The sequence below is a fragment of the Phycodurus eques genome, chromosome 11, assembly GCF_024500275.1.
Source record: "Phycodurus eques isolate BA_2022a chromosome 11, UOR_Pequ_1.1, whole genome shotgun sequence".
NCBI classification, from domain to species: domain Eukaryota; kingdom Metazoa; phylum Chordata; class Actinopteri; order Syngnathiformes; family Syngnathidae; genus Phycodurus; species Phycodurus eques.
Window position 1 is genome coordinate 18,165,315 of NC_084535.1, and position 21,111 is coordinate 18,186,425.

Here is a 21,111-nt window from a genome sequence, read left to right on the forward strand (position 1 = left end):
AAAATAGCTAACTGGAGGGAGCACACAAACAAACCAATAAACCAACGCAAATGAAACACCACCTGCTAAGTGGATGAAATTATGCACTTTTGACTTGAGTGAATTGCACTGCCCACTTGGACGAATGCCAGACTGCCCACCTTTCTGAAATAATACATATCCCAAAATGCAACGCTTCCTCCATTTCCTGTTACGCACAAAACATCACAAAAGCCCAGCCAGGCAGTCCGACTGCCTGAAAAAGAAATCCACATAATTAGAATTTATTTCGTATGGAATTCCTGAATATTTATCATACATGTGTTTTAATGCGCTAGTAATTATTACTTTTGAATACAAACTCAACAACTTCACCCAACGAACTATTTAATTAAGCCCAGTCAGGCTATAGCGTAAACGGCTGTGGTGCCTGTTATAATTATACACACTGCACTCTTAACGTTAGCAGTCGTCGAAAATAATCACAATTCTGCTTCAGTTGTACTTTACGGACACGGTGACGGTATGAATAAGCAAGTAGGTAAGTTCAGACGTTGCGAATAATCATTCCTCACTTTGGCATGAAAACGTCAGACGCGCGTGCAATAGTTTCTACGTTCTAAGTTAATAGCCATTGTTTACATTATGAATCCGACTGCTTATTAGTTTCCATTCGGCTCAGTGAAAAGGAACTTTCTTTAATTGCTCCACTGAGTACTGTACTGCAATGTATTGATGTTTTTTGGGCGTTATTACTTCATAGTGTGAATTAACGTCGAGGACATTTGCAACACATGTTCAAATTTAATCTGTAGGACAATGCAAGTCGGTTTCTTATTATTTCACCAGACCAAAGCTGCGCATTAAATAGCAAAATAAAGGGATCGTCGATGACTCTGCAGCTCAGCCACAGTACACGAGATCTGCGTGAGAGTTGTTCAGATAGCTGTCACAAGAATTTGGCATTGGAGAAAAAAACAGCCCTTTTCTGCATCGTTTACAGCTGAGGGACAGCCACAGAAAAATGATGTGGCTCAGCATTGTGAGGCAAGTGTCGATCCATTTTCATCGGTCACTGAAGCCTTCAGAGGTAACCATATTCTCTTTGCATCAATATCACTTAACAATGCCTTGGAAAAGTATTCATACCCCTTGAACTCTTTCACGTGACTTTACAATCACAAATTGGAATGTATTTTGTCAAGATTGTATGCGCAAGAGATAGACCAACACAAAGTATCTTATAATTTTGTAGTCGAATGAAATATAGGGTTTTGAAAATTTGAAGCAAATGTAAATCTGAAAAATGTGCTGTCCATTAAGAGCTGCACAATCAGTGATGCCTGGTAACGTTACTCCAAAATGGCCACCATTTTGCGTAACGAGCAATGTAACGTGTTATTTCTTTCAGAAAAGTAGTCATATTACAGTTACTCTGCCAAATCAATGTTAGTTACTAGAGAGTCAACAATTTTTCATAATCAGCAAACATAGATTGCTGATGGCTTGAAGAAGCAGCCCTCATGACGTGTTAATTTGACAGACCTCTTCCTATCTTAAACACAGAGGAAAATAAGTGGGAGGTCATTGTTTATCATACAGTCCACAGTCTTCTTCTTTCCATATCGGCCACCACGACTGAGATGCGGGGTGTCGGGAGGAGGAGAATTACAATATATATTGTATATATTGTGTCGGGAGGAGGAGAATTACAATTTATATTGTAATGCCTTATTATTAACCACAGAACTCGAACAATATGAAGGGTTATTACAGTATCTGTCTGTCTGCAGCATGATCAACAATTGATTTGTACGTCTGCCTTACAGTTCTGATACACAAACGGAGCAGCCCACTGTGTTATACACTTCTTATATAACTATTAATGAGGACACGGAAACAATTGCACGACTGCTTATAATGTATCGCTCTTCAGAATGCAACAAATGCACAACGTGTTTCACGGTAACGAATGTGCTCAAATATAGAATGCATATTATGTTAAAACATGTAAATGTAAACTAATAGATTGATGAAACACAAATGAGTAATGTTAGGAATGTGTTAACAGCTAATACAGTACGTACTACAGTATAAATTACCATTAAAAATAAATTATTTTCTAAATTTAAGTCTGACAGGACTATTAACCTGCTCAATACGAAAGTACATTTAAATACAGGTGGACCTCAGTATACCTCTGTACTCAACTGGGCATAGTTTTTCTACTGTACCTGTTATAAACTCTCAAAACAATAAATCCGAGTGGGGAAAATATACATTTGTGCTAGTTTTCCTCAATTTTTTCATATTGCAATATATTTATTGCCAGTTTTAATTCTTTTTTTCTTCTTCTTCCAATATTGTGCAACCCGAGTGTGCATTTTTTATAGAGCATCCTGTACTCTGATACCCCTAAATACATTCCAGTGCAATCAATTGTCTTCAGAAGTCACGTACTAGAGAAAACAGAGTCCCCCTGTGTGTAATTTACTCTGTTTACAGCACCCTTGTTCTGTGAAGGCTTCTGTGATTTGTGAGAGAACACTAGTTAACAACAGTATCATGAAGCCCAAGGAAGTCACCAGACAGGTCAAGGATAAAGTTGTGGAGAAGTTTAAAGCAGAGTTAGGTTATGTACACATATCCTAAGCTTTGAATAGCTCAAGGAGCACCGTTCAATCCATCATCCGAAAATGGAAAAAGTATGGCACAACAGCAAACCTACCAAGACATGACCGTCCACCTAAACTGACAGAGCGAGTGAGAAGAGCACTGGTCAGAAAAGCAGCCAAGAGACCTATGTTCACTTTGGAGGAGCTGCAGAAATCCACAGCTCAGGTGGGAGAATCTGTCCACAGGACAACTATACGTCGTACACTGTACAAATCTGGCCTTTATGGAAGTTGTTGAATCACGCCCCTCTCACTGTCATTGCCCAGGTGAGCAAGTCCCCCAGCAGAACGATGGAGTCCCCACCGGGAGCACTCTCCAGCACCCCCTCCAAGGACTCCAAAAAGGTTGGGTACTCTGAACTGCTGGTTGGTGCATAGGCATAAACAACAGTCAGGACCCATCCCCCGACCCAAAGGCAGAGGGAGGCTACCCTCTCGTCCACTGGGGTGAACCCCAAAGTACAGGCGCCGAGCCGGGGGGTAATAAGTATACCCGGACCTGCCTGGCGCCTCTCACTGTGGGAAACTCCAGAGTGGAAGAGCGTCCAAACCCTCTCGAGACGACTGGTAACAGAGCCTGAGCCGTGTGTGGAGGTGAGCCCGACTATATCTATTCGGAACTTCCCGACCTCACACACCAGCTCGGGCTCCTTTCCTGCCAGAGAAGTGACATTCCACGTCCCTAGAGCCAGCTTCTGTAGCCGGGGTTTGGATCGCCAAGGTCCCTGCCTTTGGCCACCACCTGGCTCACACTGCACCCGACCCCTATGGCGCCGACAATGGAATGGTTTAGAATTCAGGGGTGTCAAACTGATTTTAGTTCGTGGGCCACATTCACCCCAAATAGATCTCAAGTGAGCTGGACCACAATATTTGTGGCTTAGAAATCCATAAATAACAACTATTCAAAATCTTACCCATTGTTTTGGTGCAACTAATTACAAGTAGTTTCAGAAAATATTCACATTTATTCATTATCTTGTTGCAAATCATAAGCAGTCAGAAATTTTTACTAAACATTATTTCAATAGTATTATGAATCAGTGAGCATACAACTTTCAATTATGCATCCTTTGTAAATGTATACATAAAAATTTAAGTTGTGGCAGTGTATCGAAAAAAAACCCCAAAAGTTACCAACAAACCAACCTCTTTTTAAGTGAAGAATTTGACTGAAATTTTGTAATATTCAATGTCTTAAAACATTTCTACAGGAAGTATTTATTTTCACAGAATTGCAGTGTGCTCCTGAAACTTGGCATCGTTTGGCCTTCACAAGTGCATCAATGTCATTTAAGTGTTGTCAGTGGACCCTCCATGGGACAAAATTAGCAACAAAAGTTACTTTTATTGAAAAATAGTGAATGTGTTCTCCATCCCCACGGGCCGGATTGGACCCCCTGACGGGCCGGTTCTGGCCCGTGGGCCGTTTGTTTGACACCCCTGGTTTAGATCAAACAATATTCATGTGTTAGAATGTCTCAGTTAAACTCCAGACCTAAATCCCATTGAGCATCTGTGGCAAGACTTTTTGCTGTTCATAGACGCTCTCCATCAAATCTAGCTGAGCTTGAGCTATTTTGCACAGAAGAATGGGTAAAAATGTCATTGTCTAAATGTGCAAAGCTGGTAGAGACATACCCCAAAAGAGCTGCTGTAATTGCAGCAAAAGGTGTCTCTACAAAGTATTGATGCAGGGGGGCTGAATACAAATGCATTTTTCAGGTTTTTATTTGCTTAAACTTTGGAAAACTGTGTATCATTCGCGTCCAGTTTACAATTATGTAATACTTTCTGTTGGTCAATAACATAAAATCTCAATAAAAACATTTAAGTTTGTGGTTGTAAGGTGGCAAAATGCAAAGGTTAAAGGGTTAAGGATGTCTCATTAAACCCATTTCTTTCAAGTTTTCCAGATGGAGCTTGACACCAAGCACGACAAATACGAGCGTCTTGTTAAGCTCAGTCGAGATGTCACCATTGAAAGCAAGAGGACAATTTTTCTTTTACACAGAGTGACAAGGTATGCATGATCAAGATTTATACATTTTTCAGTGTTTTAAATTGTAAATAGGACTTGTTTTTGTGTTTTCCTATTTAACAAACAAAGACATTAAGGTTGGTAAGATTTGGGTTTCATCAATAACACATGGCAAGTCATTTATAGTGGTGTGAAAAAGTGTTTGCCCCGTTCGTGATTTAAAAAATTTTTTTTTGCACGTTTGTCACCCTTAAATGTTTCCCATCATCAAATAAATTTTAATAGTAGTCAAAGACGACACAAGTAAACACAAAATGCAGTTGTTTAAAAATGTTTTTTTATTAAGTTAGAAAAATAATCCAAACCTACATGGCCCTGTGTGGAAAAATTGATTGCGCCCCCTGTTAAAACATAACTGTGGTTTATCACACCAGAGATCAATTTCTCTAGCCACACCCAGGCCTGATACTGCCACACCTTTTCTCAATCAAGAAATCACTTAAATAGGACCTGCCTGACAAAGTGAAGTAGATCAAAATATCCTCAAAAGCTAGACATCATGCCAAAATCAAAATAAATTTTAGAACACATGAGAGAGAAAGTAATTGAGATCTATCAGTGTGGAATAATTTATAAAGCCATTTGTAAAGCTTTGTGACTCAAGCGAACCACAGTGAGAGCCATATACACAAATGGTGTACATGGGTCAATCCCCGGCCCCGCCTGTGTGGAGTTTGCATGTTCTCCCCATGCCTGGGTGGGTTTTCTCCGGGCACTCCGGTTTCCGTCCACATCCCAAAAACATGCGTGGTAGGTTGATTGAAGACTCTAAATTGACTGTAGGTGTGAATGTGAGTGCAAATGGTTGTTTGTTTGTATGTTCCCTGCGATTGGCTGGCAACCAATTCGGGTGTACCCGCACCTCCTGCCCGATGATAGCTGGGATAGGCTCCAGCACTCCCACGACCCTTGTGAGGTTAAGCGGCTCAGAAAATGGATGGATGGAATTAGAAAAACACAGTTGTGCTCATTTGTTTGATTACCCAGGCAGAATTTGTAAGATGGGTGCAATTCTTTAAAGAAAACATGAAGGACTAGGCGAAACACATTTTAAATTATTTTAATGGGATTAAAATTAAACGGTCAAGCATTTCAGAAACACATTATCATTAAACAAAACATAACCATAAAGAAATTAATGATGGTTGTTTTTCAGTCATCAGTCATATTAAAAAAAATAATAATACATTTCACAAATTCTGCCAGGATATGTAAATTTATGAGCAGAACTGTACATATTATGCAGTCATACGTACCCCCTGTCATACTGGAATGAAAGTGTAGGCTACACTTCTTTTTATAACCACTAGGTAGCGATGGCATTTTCATAACCACTAGATAGCGGCATACATTTATAAAATGTGAAAAACATTTTCCATTTGCCCCTATACCTATGTATAATGTGCACTATTGACTTTTGACAATTGTTTTCTCTTTTTCACACAGGGCCATGTAGATTTAATTTTTTTTTTTATTTTTAAAATCCCTCCCCCCTCCTTAATAATAAAAACAATTTAAAAACTGCATTTTGTGTTTACTTGTGTTGTCTTTGACGAATGTTTAATTTTGTTTGATGGGAAAGTTATAGGTGTGACAAACATGCAAAAAAATATGAAATCGGGAAAGGGACAAACACCACTGTACCAGCCTCTCACTTTGTTGTGCAAGAATAGGAAAATCAAAAGTCACACACAAGGTCCGATGCTTACTTGTAAGGTAAAGTGTAGAAGGTCCGTTCTTACTGTGCTCTGAGTTTCTTTTTGGGTTGGAAGTGTTCCAGATGCAGAGGCCATTTTGAATGAGGCAGATGGGAAACTGGATGGAGTGAGGCAGAAAATTGGTCAGATTGCCGAAGAGCTTAAAGGAGAGGACATCTATCAGTTTCACAGAGCATTCACTGCAGGTGAGTTGTTTATCTTTCTAAAAAAAACAACTAACATTCCATATTGGAGAGGTTTAAAAAAGATATGTTCAACATGGGCGGCACGGTGGCTGACTGGTGGAGCATGCATGTTCTTCCGATGCCTGCGTGGGTTTTGTCCGGGTACTCCAGTTTCCTCCCATGTCCCAAAAACATGCATGGTAGGTTAATTGAAGACTCTAAATTGCTCGTGAATGTATGTGGGAATGGTTGTTTGTTTATATGTGCCCTGCGATTGGCTGGAGACCAGTTCAGGGTGTACCCCACCTCTGGGATGTGGGAGGAAACCCACGCAGGCACAGCGAGAACATGCAAAATCCACACAGGTGAGGCCGGAATTGAACCCGGGTCCTCAGAACTGTGAGGCAGTCATGCTAACCAGTTGTCCAACGTGCCGCCACTACCACTTAAATGATGCAATTAAAAAATATTGTTTTCGAGGGCCCTTGTCATCTTGGAAACCTAGAATTGTCGTACTTTTCTTCCACTTATGGCTTCCCTAACAGAATAATACTTGCGTACCTGTGATCTATTTCAAGAATTTGCTTATTTGTTATTTATACAGTATATCGACCATCCACAACATTGACCATTTGCACAATATAATATCTAAAATAAGAGCTGTACCAAATATTCTGCCTTTACATAATGTTTTGGCAGGATGTTGAGAAAACTAAATCATGTTAGTTTGCTTGCAAATATTATGGAAAGTCAAGTGCTCAATTAGTCCTTAGAAAAAAAAAAAAAGAATATCCAATTCCTTATTTGCATTGGCTTTTGTTAGTCTACTTTATTGGACACAGCTTTATTATAAGATTCCCTATGTATCATCTTGTATGACATTCATACAGTTCTGTATCCATAAGAGATAACATACTCTATTGATCAATCATTGCTGAAATGTAAAGCATTAAATAAAGTTAACGAAGCAAGACTTCTCAGTAGAAATAGCCTGTTGTGCACCCCAGTATTGCCTCCTGTGCTTAAAATTGATCGCGAAATAACTTTGTGTGAGAGCGTGACCTTGGTGCAGGCATTTGAAAGGAACACCCTCTGATAACGTTGTTTTTCCACTTCTTGCATCACTCTCGGTTCTTGTTAGCGTAGCCAAAATGTCTGCAGAGTTTGGAGGCAAACTAGTGTGATGGTGAGCTGTTATCTAGCTCGTGGGGGTGGGAGGGAAGTCATTTTTAGATTGTAGTCACTCTTGAATCAATGCTGCATCCTCTGCGACGTGACCAGTGGCAGTTCCCACCAATTAGACTCTTTTCCCCTTTCCATTTTTATCATCTTTATTACAGCTCAGTGTAGAGGCTTTGCGGCTATACTGGACAAGGAGTCTCCAGGCATATGTTAATGGCTCCACTTTTTTCATAGAGAGGCCATTAACGATATTGAGGGCAAAATCTGAACCGAATTGCTGCTGATAAGAGGTCAACGCTGCACTTTGATAAGCTCTTTAGCTGAAGACTTGCATAAACAAGTGGTGGGGAATTTCCAGTGTGAATCACTCTGCCAGTCAAACATACTAACTACTCTAGCGCAACGTTCATCATAAATGAATAAACCTCCTTTGAATGCTTTGTATGCTTTTTAACAATTCCTCAGTGAACACAAACTATTGTCAGAATTTTGCAGTTGCATAGACTGACCTATGGTTGAATTCTTGTGAATTAGTTTAAAATTTTTGTTGTTGTTGTTTTTGCAATATTTTTGTAAACACGCCAAATCTCGTGAAACAAATGACCCACATTTGTGGGAGTATTTTTAGTATAGTGTGCCATAGAAAATATTCATTCTGAAATGAAACTCAGGGTTTTTAAACAAATCTATTTGGGGCGTACTAATTTGTCTAGAGCATTTTATGTGGCGTGTTATGCTATAGATTGTATATAAAAGATCCTAATAATCTGCAGTTATCTTTTAGTTTCTGTGTCTTAGTTACCAAAAGTAACCTGCTATTAATATCCTTAAATGAAATAATGTGAGCAGTTTTCTAGTAGAAATGAGCTCAACCTGCCTTAATGCATAGTTGTCCCATTTCTTTTCATATCCTGTACACATCAGATTATGTCAGATTCTCCAAATCGGTGTTAATATATCGGATGCCAGCTAGCGCTGTGCGGCAAGTTATGTTAACTACACTAGCAGGTGGGTTAGGAGACTGGGCCTTTTATCCTACTAGGCGAGTGCACTCAATTCTTAAGCAGTGGGGATGTGTGGCTGTGGGATTGAGCCTAGGGCTGGGGTGCGCAGAATGACCAACAGTTAAAAAAAAATTTGTGTCTTTATTTGAGCAAGCTTGAATGTTGACGGTTGAAATGAATGTTAACTTCTCTGATATGGACAACAGTGGTTGTTTTAGCCCGATTTTAGTGGGGTGGCCAGACTGAGTGGGGTGTGGGGGTTGCTGATTTGAGTATAGTTTTCTTTACACAAAAAAAAAAAGAAATCTACATAAAATATCCCATAATGACAAAGTGAAAATATATTTTCAGACATTTGTGTAAATAAAAAAAAATAATTAAACATTCAAACATAATGGGTACATAAGTATTAACATCCTTTGCTATGGCACTCAAAACTGAAGCTCAGGTGCGTCTGATTTCCACTGATCATCCTTGAGATGCTTCTACAACTTGAATGTAGTCCCCCTGTGGTAAATTCAGTTGATTGAACATCATCTGGAATGGAACACACCTGTCTCTATAAGGTCTCATAGTTGGCAGTGCACATCAGAGCAGAAACGAAGCAATGAAGTCTAAGGAATTGTCTGCAGACCTCCGAGTCCAGATTGTGTCAAGGCACAACTCTGGGGAAGGCTACAAAAGAACTTCAGCAGCATTGAAGTTCCTGAAAAGCACTTGGTCTGGCCATCCGACCAAGCTGAGTAACCGGGGAAGAAGGGCCTTGGTCAGGGAGGTGAACAAGAACCCTATTGTCACTAAGGCAGAGCCCCAGTGTTCCCTTGGAGAGATAGAATCATCCAGAAGGTTAACCATTGCTAACGCACTCCACAAATCTGGTCTTTATGGTAGAATGGCCAGACGGAAGCCTCTTCTCACTAAATGAGGCATGGCAGCCTGCTTCGAGTTTGCAAAAAGGCACCTTAAGGATTCTCAGACCTTGTAGAAACTAAATTATCTGGTCTGATGAAACCAAAATAGAACTTTATGGCCTGAATTGACCCTTCTGAGGATAAGCGGCTCAGAAAATGGATGGATGAATGGCCTGAATTGCAAGCGTCTGGAGAAGAGGCACTGCTCTCACCTGGCTAACACCATCCCTACTGTGAAGCATGGTGGTGGCAGCAGCATCATGCTGTGGGGCTGTTTTCCTGCTGCAGGAACTGGGCGATTAGTCCGCATAGAGGGTAAGATGACAGCTGCCAAATATGGAAAAAATCTTCAAGAGAACTTGCTCCAGAGTGTTCTGGAACTCAGACTAGGGCGTCAATTCACCTTCCAACACAACAATGGCCCAAAGCACACAGCCAAGATAACAAAGGAGTGGCTTCAGGAGCAGCCTGTGAATGTCCTCGAGTGGCCCAGCCAGAGCCTGAACTTGAATACAATCAAAGATCTCTGGAAAGACCTACAAATTGTTGTCCACCGACACTGCCCATCCAACCTGACCAACCTTGAGAGGATCTACAGAGAAGAATGGGAGAAAATACCCCAAAAACAGGTGTGCCAAGCTCGTAGAGACATACCCAAGAAAACCTGAGGCTGTGATTGCAAAATATTAAGCCAAGGGTGTTAATACTTATAGTGTCTGTAATAAGTATTTAACATGTCATCATTTTTTTCACTAAATATATTTCCAAAGGTGCTATTGACATGAACATTTCACCAGATGTTGGGAACAACCCAAGTAATCCACACATACAAAGAACGTAGAACAAATAAGATCAGAAATTAAGTTGTGTAATAATGTGAAATGACACAGGGAAAAAGTATTGAACACGCCATCTGGTATTTAATACCCATCCATCCATCCATTTTCTGTACTGCTTATCCTCACTAGGGTCGCAGGCGTGCTGGAGCCAATCCCAGCTATCTTCGGGCGAGAGGCTGGTGTGATTTTGGCCCATTCCTCCACACAAGCAGTTTTCAAATCTTGAAGGTTCCGTGGGCTTCTTTTATGGACCTTGAGTTTCAGTTCTTTCCATCGATTTTAGATTGGATTCAAGGCAGGTGATTTGGCTGGGCCATTGTAGCAGCTTTGCTTTAAAAAAAAAAAAAAAAATTGTAATTATTATTATTATTTTTTTAAACCAATTGAGAGTTTCCTTGGCAGTGTGTTTTGGATCATTATTCTGATGATATTTCCACCCTCATTTCATTTTCATCATCCTCGTAGATGCCAGCAGATTTTTGTCAAGAATGCCTCGATAGATTTGCCCATTCATCTTTCCTTCAATAATGTTTACCAGTACCATTTGCTGAAAAGCAGCCCCACACCATCATGTTCCCACCTCTGAACTTCACAGTTGGTATGGTGTTTTTAGGGGAATGTGCAGTGCCTTTTCTCCTCCAAACATGGTGTGCATTAACGCATCCAAAGAGTTAAATTTTGCTCTCATCAAAGCAGACTATATCAGACTATATCTGATCTTATTTGTTCTGCTTTCTTTGTATGTATGGATTACTTGGGTTGTTCCCAACATCTGGTGAAAATTTCATGCCAATAGCCCCTTTGGAAATATATTTAGTGAGAAGTGTTAAATACTTAGTTCAGACGCTGTATGTAGCTATTATGTTTTTGTTTACATTTTCAATAAATTAGCAATACTGTCTGAAAATATGTTGTTACTTTGTCATTATGGGATATTATATGTAGATTTTTTTATTTATTTTTTTTTATAAAGAAAACTATACTCAAATCAGTTTTAGAATAAATCTCTAACAGGAAAATGTGGAATAAGTGAAGGGGTGTGAATACTTTCTGGTGGCACTGTATATCACTGGTCGTCTTTGTTTCCACTGTCTTTTGTTGTAATACAAAAGACAATTTAGATGCTCACTAAATTAAAGTCTCACAAGAATTTCTGCATATTTTTTACAGAAAAATGTACTTGAACTCCAATGTGTACCACTTTTGGGGCATTGAACGTTCAGAGTCCACTGTATAGTAATTTACAGTCCGTGGCTATTTTACTTGAAAGGAGTATAGCATCCATCAGTCACTTCAAAGTTAATAATTTTTTCATCTTTTGTACAGTAAAATGCCTAAATATTTATGGGATAATGCATCTTCCTTTCTGTTGACTGCTTCTGTCTCTTAGTAGGTACTTGTTTTATTTTAGGCTACTTATACCAAAAAGCTTGATTTCTTTCGTCTTGGCACAGAATTGCCAAATTATTTGCACCCTTTATGTCCTAATGCTTGTTTAAAACTATGGAAAAAAATACTCAACCCTGTATTTATTTTGTTCCCAATTAGTTAAACTGAGTTGGAAACCTTTACTCCATGTAAATAAGGAGGGTATGACCAACAACAACAATTTCTTCTTTACGTGATATTTGCAAAATGTCAGCACAAACAAAAAAATGCTGTAAGTATGTTTGGTACCCAGTGAAAGCAGTTTAAGTAGAGACGAAGCACATCTTCGTCCCAGCTGTGGGTATCTTTCTGTGGTTAGCCTGAGTGCGATAGCAGGCCCTTTTTGAAGTTCAATTGCCGCTTCAAAAGTAAACTTCAGACACAGTCTTCCGTCCTGTGATTATTTGATTGTTGTTTACACAGGGCCAGAAAACAAATGAGGGGTCATCTCAGCCTGCCCCAAAAAATGGCCACTGTTGTTCAAATCAGACTGTTGCAGGAAACAGGTTTGAATCACTATCTGCATTTGTGATCTATACACTGCAGATAGCCGGTAGTGTTTACGCACACTCGGCTTGATATGCAATCTACCTTTTTTTTTCCTCTTTTAAACTACTGTATTCAGTTTGTGTAAATCTAGTGCAACATTATCACAAAGGTTTTCAGGTGAAATTTTAGGTTGAATCTAAAATGCACGAATTGTTTACAGGTACACTTAATCTGACCTGTAAACGTTTGAATGTACATCCAACTGTTGAATGAGTTACTACTTTTTGTAAAGGAGCATTAACGGCAAAATTTACAAGTGGTGTGTTTGTTTAATTCCAAGGATGTGCACTGTTATACCTTTCTGTGACTCTTCCAGTCTCTCTGTATCTCTGTTGCTACTTGCTGATGACACTCTATGACACTATGCTTAGTGGCCACTTCCCTCTTAGAACAGCCTGTGTGAATTGTGCTGTTCAACTCATTGTTAGAAAACAGCAAGTTGTGCAAAAAGTACTGAAACGTTCAACAGTTGGACAAAGTTTAAAAAAGGTCGAATTAAGTTCACCTGTAACAGTTACAGTGCATGCTAGTTTCATCAGGGAAATTTCACCCAAAAGCGCAATATCCCTTACTTGTACTGTATATTTTCGGGCTATTCTGCAGTTTTGGTTGGTGTGAGTGACTCATTTCAATGTGGGTTTCACGCATCAGGAATCCAGGAGTATGTGGAGGCCGCATCCTTTCAGCACTACATCCGTCATCGCAGCCTCATCAGTCTGGAGGAAATCAACGCTAGGCTGTTGTTCATGATGGGAGACAAGGTATATTTATAACAGTGTTGAATTTCTTAGATTTAAGTGGATAATGATTTAAACTAGGTAAGCACAGTGGCATATTGCTGCATCGAAGGTTGAGGATCTCATGCCACTCTTCACAGGTTTACATTTTGTATCTGTTCTTGTGTAGAATTTCTCCAGGTCAAGTTTTTTACAGACATAATTACCTTAAAGCTTGGACTCCAAAACTAACTTTTTTCTTTAATTTTAATCCCTGTGGCATCACATCTGCACACATTGAAGCATTCGGTTTATTTCCACACACATGTTCTTCTAAGTTAGACTGATTGCAACTTTCTAAATGTACAATTCCAATTAAGTTTGGATGTTGTGTTAAACATAAATAAAAACAGAATACAATGACTTGCAAATCATGGTCGACCGATATTTAATACACTACAAAGACAAGATATTTAATGTTCAAACTGATAAACTTTATTGTTTTTAGCAAATAATCATTCACTTTTTTAAATTTTATGGCTGCAACATGTTCCAAAAAAGCTGGGGCAGGGTCATGTTTACCACTGTGTTACATCACCTTTTCTTTTAACAACAGTCAATAAACGTTTGGGAACTGAGGACACTAATTGTTGAAGCTTTGTAGGTGGAATTCTTTCCCATTCTTGCTTGATGTTCAGCTTCAGCTGTTCAACAGTCCGGGGTCTCCGTTGTCGTATTTTACGCTTCATAATGCGCCACACATTTTCAATGGGAGTGAGGTCTGGACTGCAGGTAAGCAATATGAAATGTGGACTCGTCGAACCACAGAAAACTTTTCCACATTGCATCAGTCCATCTTAGATGAGCTCGGGCCCAGAGAAGCCGGCGCGTTTCTGGGTGTTGTTCATAAATGGCTTTTGCTTTGCATTCTCTGAACCTTTTGATGATGATATGGATCGTAGATGATAAAATCCCTCAATTCCTTGCAATTGTACGTTGAGGAACATTGTCCTTAAACTGTTCGACTATTTTCTCACGCACTTGTTCACAAAGAGGTGAACCTCGCCCCATCTTTGCTTGTGAATGACTGAGCAATTCAGGGACGCTCCTTTTATACCCAATCATGGCACCCGCCTGTTCATCTGTGGGATGTTCCAAACAGGTGTTTGATGAGCATTCCTCAACTTTCTCAGTCTTTTTTGCCACCTGTCCCAGCTTTTTTGGAACGTGTTGCAGCCATAAAATTCCAAGTTAATGATTATTTGCTGAAAACAATAAAGTTTATCACCAAACTTCATGGAGGAATGTGACATCAGCCAAGGTAGATGCCATTAAATCACTTTAAATTCAAAACTTCATTTGTCATAATGAAAAGTGTTTTACAGAAGTTCTTTGGTATTACTGCTACCTATCAGACACTAGCAGAGGTCTACGCATTTCCAAGTTCCATTTTAGTGCCATTTATAATACAGTTTATAAAAACAAATGCTACTCAGCTATTGGGTATTATCAAGTGGAAAATGAGGGCCACCAGACCCAAAAACAAAGAAGAACTGACAGCAAGCATCAAGGAAATCTGGGCTTCCATAACTCCCAGGCAATGCCAAAGGCTGATTGCCGCAATGCCACAGCGCATCGAGGCAGTGATTAAAGCAAAGGGGTACCCAATTGTATTGAAGATTAACACATCATTTTGAAAGTACCATATTTTGATTGATTTAATGTGACCCTAATTTGTCTTTTTCGCTACAAAAACTGAGAATGGTGATTTCTTCACAGTATTCTATATTTTTTAATTCCTGATTTTGTGGGTTTTTTGACATACCAAATTATGTAAAGATAAACAAATTGCGGGCCCTAAATCTATAATCTTTGAAAGTTTAACTTTTCTAATGGAATTATGGAAATAAGCTTTTCCATGATATTACATTTTTTTTGAAAGGGTCTGTACTTGTATTAACATACAGTATCTTGGTTACTCTTCATTGCTGTTACTAATGCAATACAGCTTACATAAAAACAGAGGGTGGGTAATGTTTTCAAGGTGAATTATAATTGTAATATTTTTTGCAAGATCATTGCGCTGTGATAGTGTCCTTATTGAAGGTAAATTCTCTTTGATATAATCATAATTGTGTAAAAATTGTGAAAGTACTGATTTGTAGGTTGTTCAACTGAGTTCCTTTTTAACACTTTTGTTGTCTCTTGTCCTATCTCAGGGCTCTGCTGACACACTGTCATCGGAAACTCAAGTCCTGACTTTCGAGGTGATGCCCGCAGACTACCTGCTGGGTGTGGCTGACCTGACAGGTGAGCTGATGCGCCTGTGCATTAGCAGCGTGGGCAACGGTGACATCGACACGCCCTTCAAGCTGAGCCAGTTCCTGCGTCAGATCCATGACGGTTTCTCCTACATTGGAAACACGGGCCCTTACGAGGTGTCCAAGAAGCTGCACACACTGCGTCAGAGTCTGGGCAAAGTGGAGGACGCGTGCTACACCCTGCGAGTTCGTGGTTCTGAGATCCCTAAACATATGCTGGCAGATGTCTTCTCCAGCCGGAACACTCACATGGACCCAGAAGAAGCTGTGGTCTAATTCTTTTACAACCTTTCCTCTTAGTTAGCCCTTGTAAAAGTTTCAACTTCTAAATGGGCTCTATGTTTAGCAACAGGGTTTACTTTTTCATACGACAATAAAATATTGTTACAAATACAATAATAATGTATTATTTTCTATGTAGATTTGACTACTGCAGTCGTTTTATACGGATAAAGGTTTTGCGGCATGTAGGCCATGCTTTGCAAGACTTAAGGTCTATTTGATAACGTGTTTATTTTATTTCGCTCTTCAGCCCTTCCCTTCCACTATCACGCACAGATAATCCAAGATAGAGCATGTGACCTTTGTTCAGGCCTATTCGCTGGCAGCCACCTGATATACACGTGCGCACATACATAACGTCAAGCAACCCCTGTATTCTTGGCATAGGACCACCACCCCCCCCCCCATGTCCCTCCCCTCTTATCTCTTCATCCATGAGACATCACTTGTGTTTATGGTAGCTGTAGATTATGTCCAAATTTTATATGTTTGGAGTTTTCTCTTGTATGTGTTCGTCTGAGAACTTGCAGACCTTAAGGAAGAGCTGGGTATAAATTAAGATTCGGGTGTTGATTGATAGTTTGGTCTTTATCCAGTTGTGCATGTTTCCCCTTCCATTCAGATGGGCGTGTATTCCGGAGTGTGAATAAAGTCTGCCATCTGCTGTTAGGTATCAGTACTTTGTATTCCTGTGCTGTATATGATTGTTATCTCGAAACTTTTAATTTATCATACCCGTTTTGATCCCAAAAACCAGACCACACGCATGCACACATGCAAGGAGAGATGTAATGTGATGGTGTGTGCATATGCTGACCCAGCGAGATAAAATAATACAGGCCTTTGTTTGGGCACACCTGAACATCCAATACAAGCGGTCCATGTTACCTTTAAAGGAGCAAGTTTTGAATTATATGGCCAGAGCTAGGCGGCACGGTGGACGACTGGTTAGAGCGTCAGCCTCACAGTTCTGAGGACCCGGGTTCAATCCCCGGGTCCTCCTAGGGGCCATTGGTTGCAAATGTGCACACAATCAACCACAACTGAGTTTAATCATAAATGTTTTTCTTGTCCACTGATAATTTGACAAAAAGCTTTCTTTTCAATTTGAAGTCTCAAACTTGATCTTTCTATCTATCCATCCATCTACAGTATGCAGCACATCCTTTTTATAGCTGGATATGGGGATTAGTTATGTTGCGATATCTTCTGTTAAGAGTAATTGAACTTAATAACCTCTCGGGTCATGAAGTGTCCTCTAAGTAAGCAGTTAGCGCCTTTGCTTGTCAAAGGACATTAAGTGCTTCTAATCTACAGAGCAGGTGATCTGATTGCATGCAAGGCGAGGACATTTATTCGGCGCTGGCCCACATCTTGTCCTTATCCAAAGTGTGCACATGGCCAAGGAGTGCCGGCAGCACCTGTTTAACTGAGAAACTGAGCCTTTCGTCAGTGATTTGTCCATCAGTTTGAGTCCAATCTGAATGAAGGGAAGAGAGGGATGGAAGGATTTGATTGTCTGCATAGTCTCAGAATTGTGCTCTCCTCCTCTATGCCATTACTGCAAAACTATCTGAAGTTCATCATATTATGGGCTCAATGTAAAAAAAAATGTTTATATGCTGTCAATCCTTTGAACTAAAACCCTAGCAATCCTTGTAACTATAACGTTACACTTTACTGGTACACCTGACTGACTATACTGTATACAATTCAATGTCATTAAATCAGAATACAGTCTTTTAGTCAGAAGTGAAGCTTGTAGATTATATAGATTCACTACTCACAGTGAAATATTTCATGAATTTATTTTCCCCAAATTTTCAGGGTTGTAGCTTACATGTAACGAAAACCCAAATTTCATCATCTCAAGAAATTAAAATATTTCATAGAAACAATCAGAAGGATTTTTATAGACATTGCATAGGAACTGGCTTTCTGAAAAGTTTTTTCCCAATGCGTTTTATGCATCTTCATAATGAGTTTGACTTTTTGAATTTAACTAGGAATTTAAATAGTATCAATTTTTAAAAGTATCAATAGTTCTTCCCTTGTAAATGTGATACTTAATTTTGTTGGACAGCGTAGTGGGGTATATTTTTTGAACGGCATGTTTCTGATTGTTTTCTTTTCAGTGGAGGTGTAGTACTGAGAGGTGCTTCTGATATTCTTCTTTTCGGGGACCTGAGTATTTGTAACACCTGGATACTATATACAGTTCTACGCCACTGCAAACTACAACCATCATAATACAATATGCCTATTGTTAAGAAAGCAAGCAAAATGTCGGTATTTATGTAGAACCTTTCACAAAGCCCCCAAAGTGCTTCAGAAAACATACTGTATGTCAAATACACAAAGTACATAAAGGAAAAGTAGCATTGAAAAAGTAAAGCAAAACACAAAATAGAGACTGAACTAAATTTATAACGGGTTAAAATGATGAATTATTATTGTCTTCCTGAGTCTTTCCACTGCCACTGAAAATCTTAAATTACTGTAACTGTGAAATGTCAATCAAATATGGAGATTATTTTAGTATTGGTGTTGATAAAGCTATTTTATTGGATAAGATTGTGTAGGTAACGTATATGTTTTGCCAAGTGAGGGGATTTTCATAAGTAATGGATGATAGATACTTCAGACCAAATCAAGTTATTACCTGATCCCTGGGTCTTAATTCATTACATTTAAAAACACACTACACTATATACTACTCTTAATTGTACACAATTGCTAAATGACTTAAAAAATAATAATAATTTCACTTTTAATGTAAAAAAGCAACCAAAAAACTAAGACCTAGTTTTACTGTCGCAAAGTTCAGAATATAACATTTTGAAATTTTCATAGTATACAACAATGAGTGCGCACGCGCGCGCGCGTGCAGAGCTGCAGCGTGAAATGCGGTGATGCGTCTCCTAACATTCATAGGATGCTTGCTGCGAAATTGAGGCGGTCTGAAGGAAGCTGGAGTCAAATTCCTCACGGCGTGGGAGCTCCAACACGACATAGGGCAGCGACTAACTAACTGGAGGCTCGCCCATCGACGGATCAATGGTCCGCATGATCGACAATCACGTAAAACTCTGCCAATTCTTTCTCCTTTCATCACCGCGTCGGATATTGCATTGTTATTCGTTAGAAGACCATCCTTTTTCTTTGGATTGACTGCCGCTTCACACGCAACTGAACTACTCTTTTGCATCAGAAAAATCCCTTAAACTCCCCGATTGGATAAATGTTTACGAAGGACTAAAGTGCTGCAGCAAAAAGTTGCTCTGTGAAGTGGTAGTTTTGAACAAAGAAGTCTCGACTTTTTCCACAGCGGAAGTGAGCTCAGTCATGCTCCGTGTCAGTGCATAGCTGCTCGACGTCACACGACTGTTGGACCACCAGCTGCTTCGTCGTCTTCTTCTTCTTCTTCATGGAGCCATGTTTGCTGGATTGTTGGGCCTGAAATGCCACGGCAATTCCCTGCATCACCACAGCCAAGGAGTCATGGAAGGTAAAATAATAATTAAAAAAAAAAAAAATATATATATATATATATATATATTTTTTTTTTTAAAAATTGTATTTGTTTATTTAGTTTTTCTTACTGAAGGAGGATATCAGCAGCCTTAGTGAGGGACAAAAAAGGCTGAATAGGTAAAATACAAATGTGTATGAAGGGTTACAGCATACAGTAAGGAGTAGAATGACAGTGAGCTAGCTAGTGGTTAGTACCTATGTATAGTTCTGAGTTTCAGGGTTCGAATGTCGTGCTTGCGTGTGTTTTCTCCGGGTACTTCGGCCGGGTTCCTCCAACATTCCAAAAACAGGCATGTTAGATTGATTCAAGACTCTACTGTAGATTGTACATAGCTGCGAATGTGAGTGTGAATGGTTGTTTGTATGTAGCCTGCCACTGACTGGCGACCAGTCCAGGGTGTACACCACCTCTCACCCAAAGTCAGCTGGCTCCAGCTCCAGCTCACCTGCGACCTTCATAAGGACAAGGGCTTTAGGAAACGGATAGCTCGTCCGTATGGGGAAGATGGTGTACTAGTGGATAGCACACAGTGGTCAAACTCAAGGCCCGTGGGTCAGATCCGGCCCGGCACATCAATATATGTTGGCCGCAAAAGCAACTGCAGTCATGTGTGTCTACTTCATGTCTTGCTGAAATTTGGACTAAACTTGCAAACTGTCTTTACTTTTAATAACATTGAGAGCCCTTTTTTGATAAATTCTACAATAGTCCAACAGACTATTTTCCTTAACTTCTGATTTCAAATTTACTCAATCTATTTGTTATGTACTATATAAGTAATAATACAATGAGGTGATTATACATTTATATTGTTTCCCAGTCATAACAGCTATCTGAGGAAAACCATCACTTCCGTGTGGTCTGTCTGTGACTGAAATGAGTGTGACGGCTTTAGTTAGCACATCTGCCTCACAGTTTGAGATTTGGAGTTAGGGAATTAGCATGGTGGGCGGCACAGTGGACGACTGGTTAGAGCGTCAGCCTCACAGTTCTGAGGACCGGGGTTCAATCCCCGGCTCCGCCTGTGTGGAGTTTGCATGTTCTCCCCGTGCCTGCGTGGGTTTTCTCCGGGCACGCCGGTTTCCTCCCACATCCCAAAAACATGCATTAATTGGAGACTCTAAATTGCCCGTTGGTGTGACTGTGAGTGTGAATGGTTGTGTGTTTGTATGTGCCCTGCGATTGGCTGCAAACCAGTTCAGGGTGTACTCCTGCCCGATGATAGCTGGGATAGGCTCCAGCATGCCCGCGACCCTAGTGAGGAGAAGCGGCTCAGACAATGGATGGATGGATGGATGGAATTAGCATGTTCTTCTGGTCCTTGCGTGGATTTCCGCCTCACCCCGCATTCCAAAAACATGCATGTTAAGTTCAATGAAGACTACAAATTGTCCACTCTTGTGAATGTGAGTGTAATGGTTTTTTGGTTGCGACCAGGCCAATGTGTACCCAGCCTCTGACTCAAAGTCAGCTGAGACGGGCTCCAGGTCACCTGTGACTAGAGGTCAATTAATCGACTGATCCATCATCAAATTAATCAACAACTATTTTGATAGTCGATTCATCGTTTAGAGTCATTGTTTAACTTAAAATTGTCCAAATCCTTTCAGGCTCTCAAAAGTAAATATTCTCTGATTTCTGTCGTCCGACATGAAAGCATAGTTATCTTTTGTGTTTAAACAAAATAAGACATTTGAAAACATCTGCTTTAACTTTGTCACTGAGGGTGTAGTGGTACACTCGCCTGAGTTTGGTGTGGGCAACGTG

General features: G+C 39.9%; 2 protein-coding genes across 7 annotated transcripts in view; both read left to right on the forward strand.

Moving 5' to 3' along the window:
* The first annotated feature begins 213 nt into the window (after nt 1–213).
* On the forward strand, nt 214–16,488 carry tsnax (translin-associated factor X). Its single transcript, XM_061690651.1, has 6 exons — nt 214–520; nt 983–1,069; nt 4,563–4,677; nt 6,468–6,598; nt 13,142–13,251; nt 15,426–16,488. Exons 1-6 carry the CDS (start codon nt 505–507, stop codon nt 15,801–15,803), a joined length of 837 nt encoding a protein of 278 aa, XP_061546635.1. The 5' UTR covers nt 214–504; the 3' UTR covers nt 15,804–16,488.
* A 2,234-nt stretch (nt 16,489–18,722) lies between these two features.
* The window catches only part of disc1 (DISC1 scaffold protein), a 57,868-nt gene continuing 55,479 nt past the window's right edge, over nt 18,723–21,111 (forward strand). For 3 of the 6 annotated variants that reach the window (XM_061689892.1, XM_061689893.1, XM_061689894.1), the window contains exon 1: nt 18,724–19,317. In XM_061689892.1, the coding sequence (XP_061545876.1) occupies nt 19,245–19,317 (73 nt within the window). In that variant the 5' untranslated portion in view covers nt 18,724–19,244. Of the gene's footprint in view, nt 19,318–21,111 lie in introns of all 6 variants that reach the window. The other 3 variants (XM_061689889.1, XM_061689891.1, XM_061689895.1) reach the window with 3 other exon arrangements.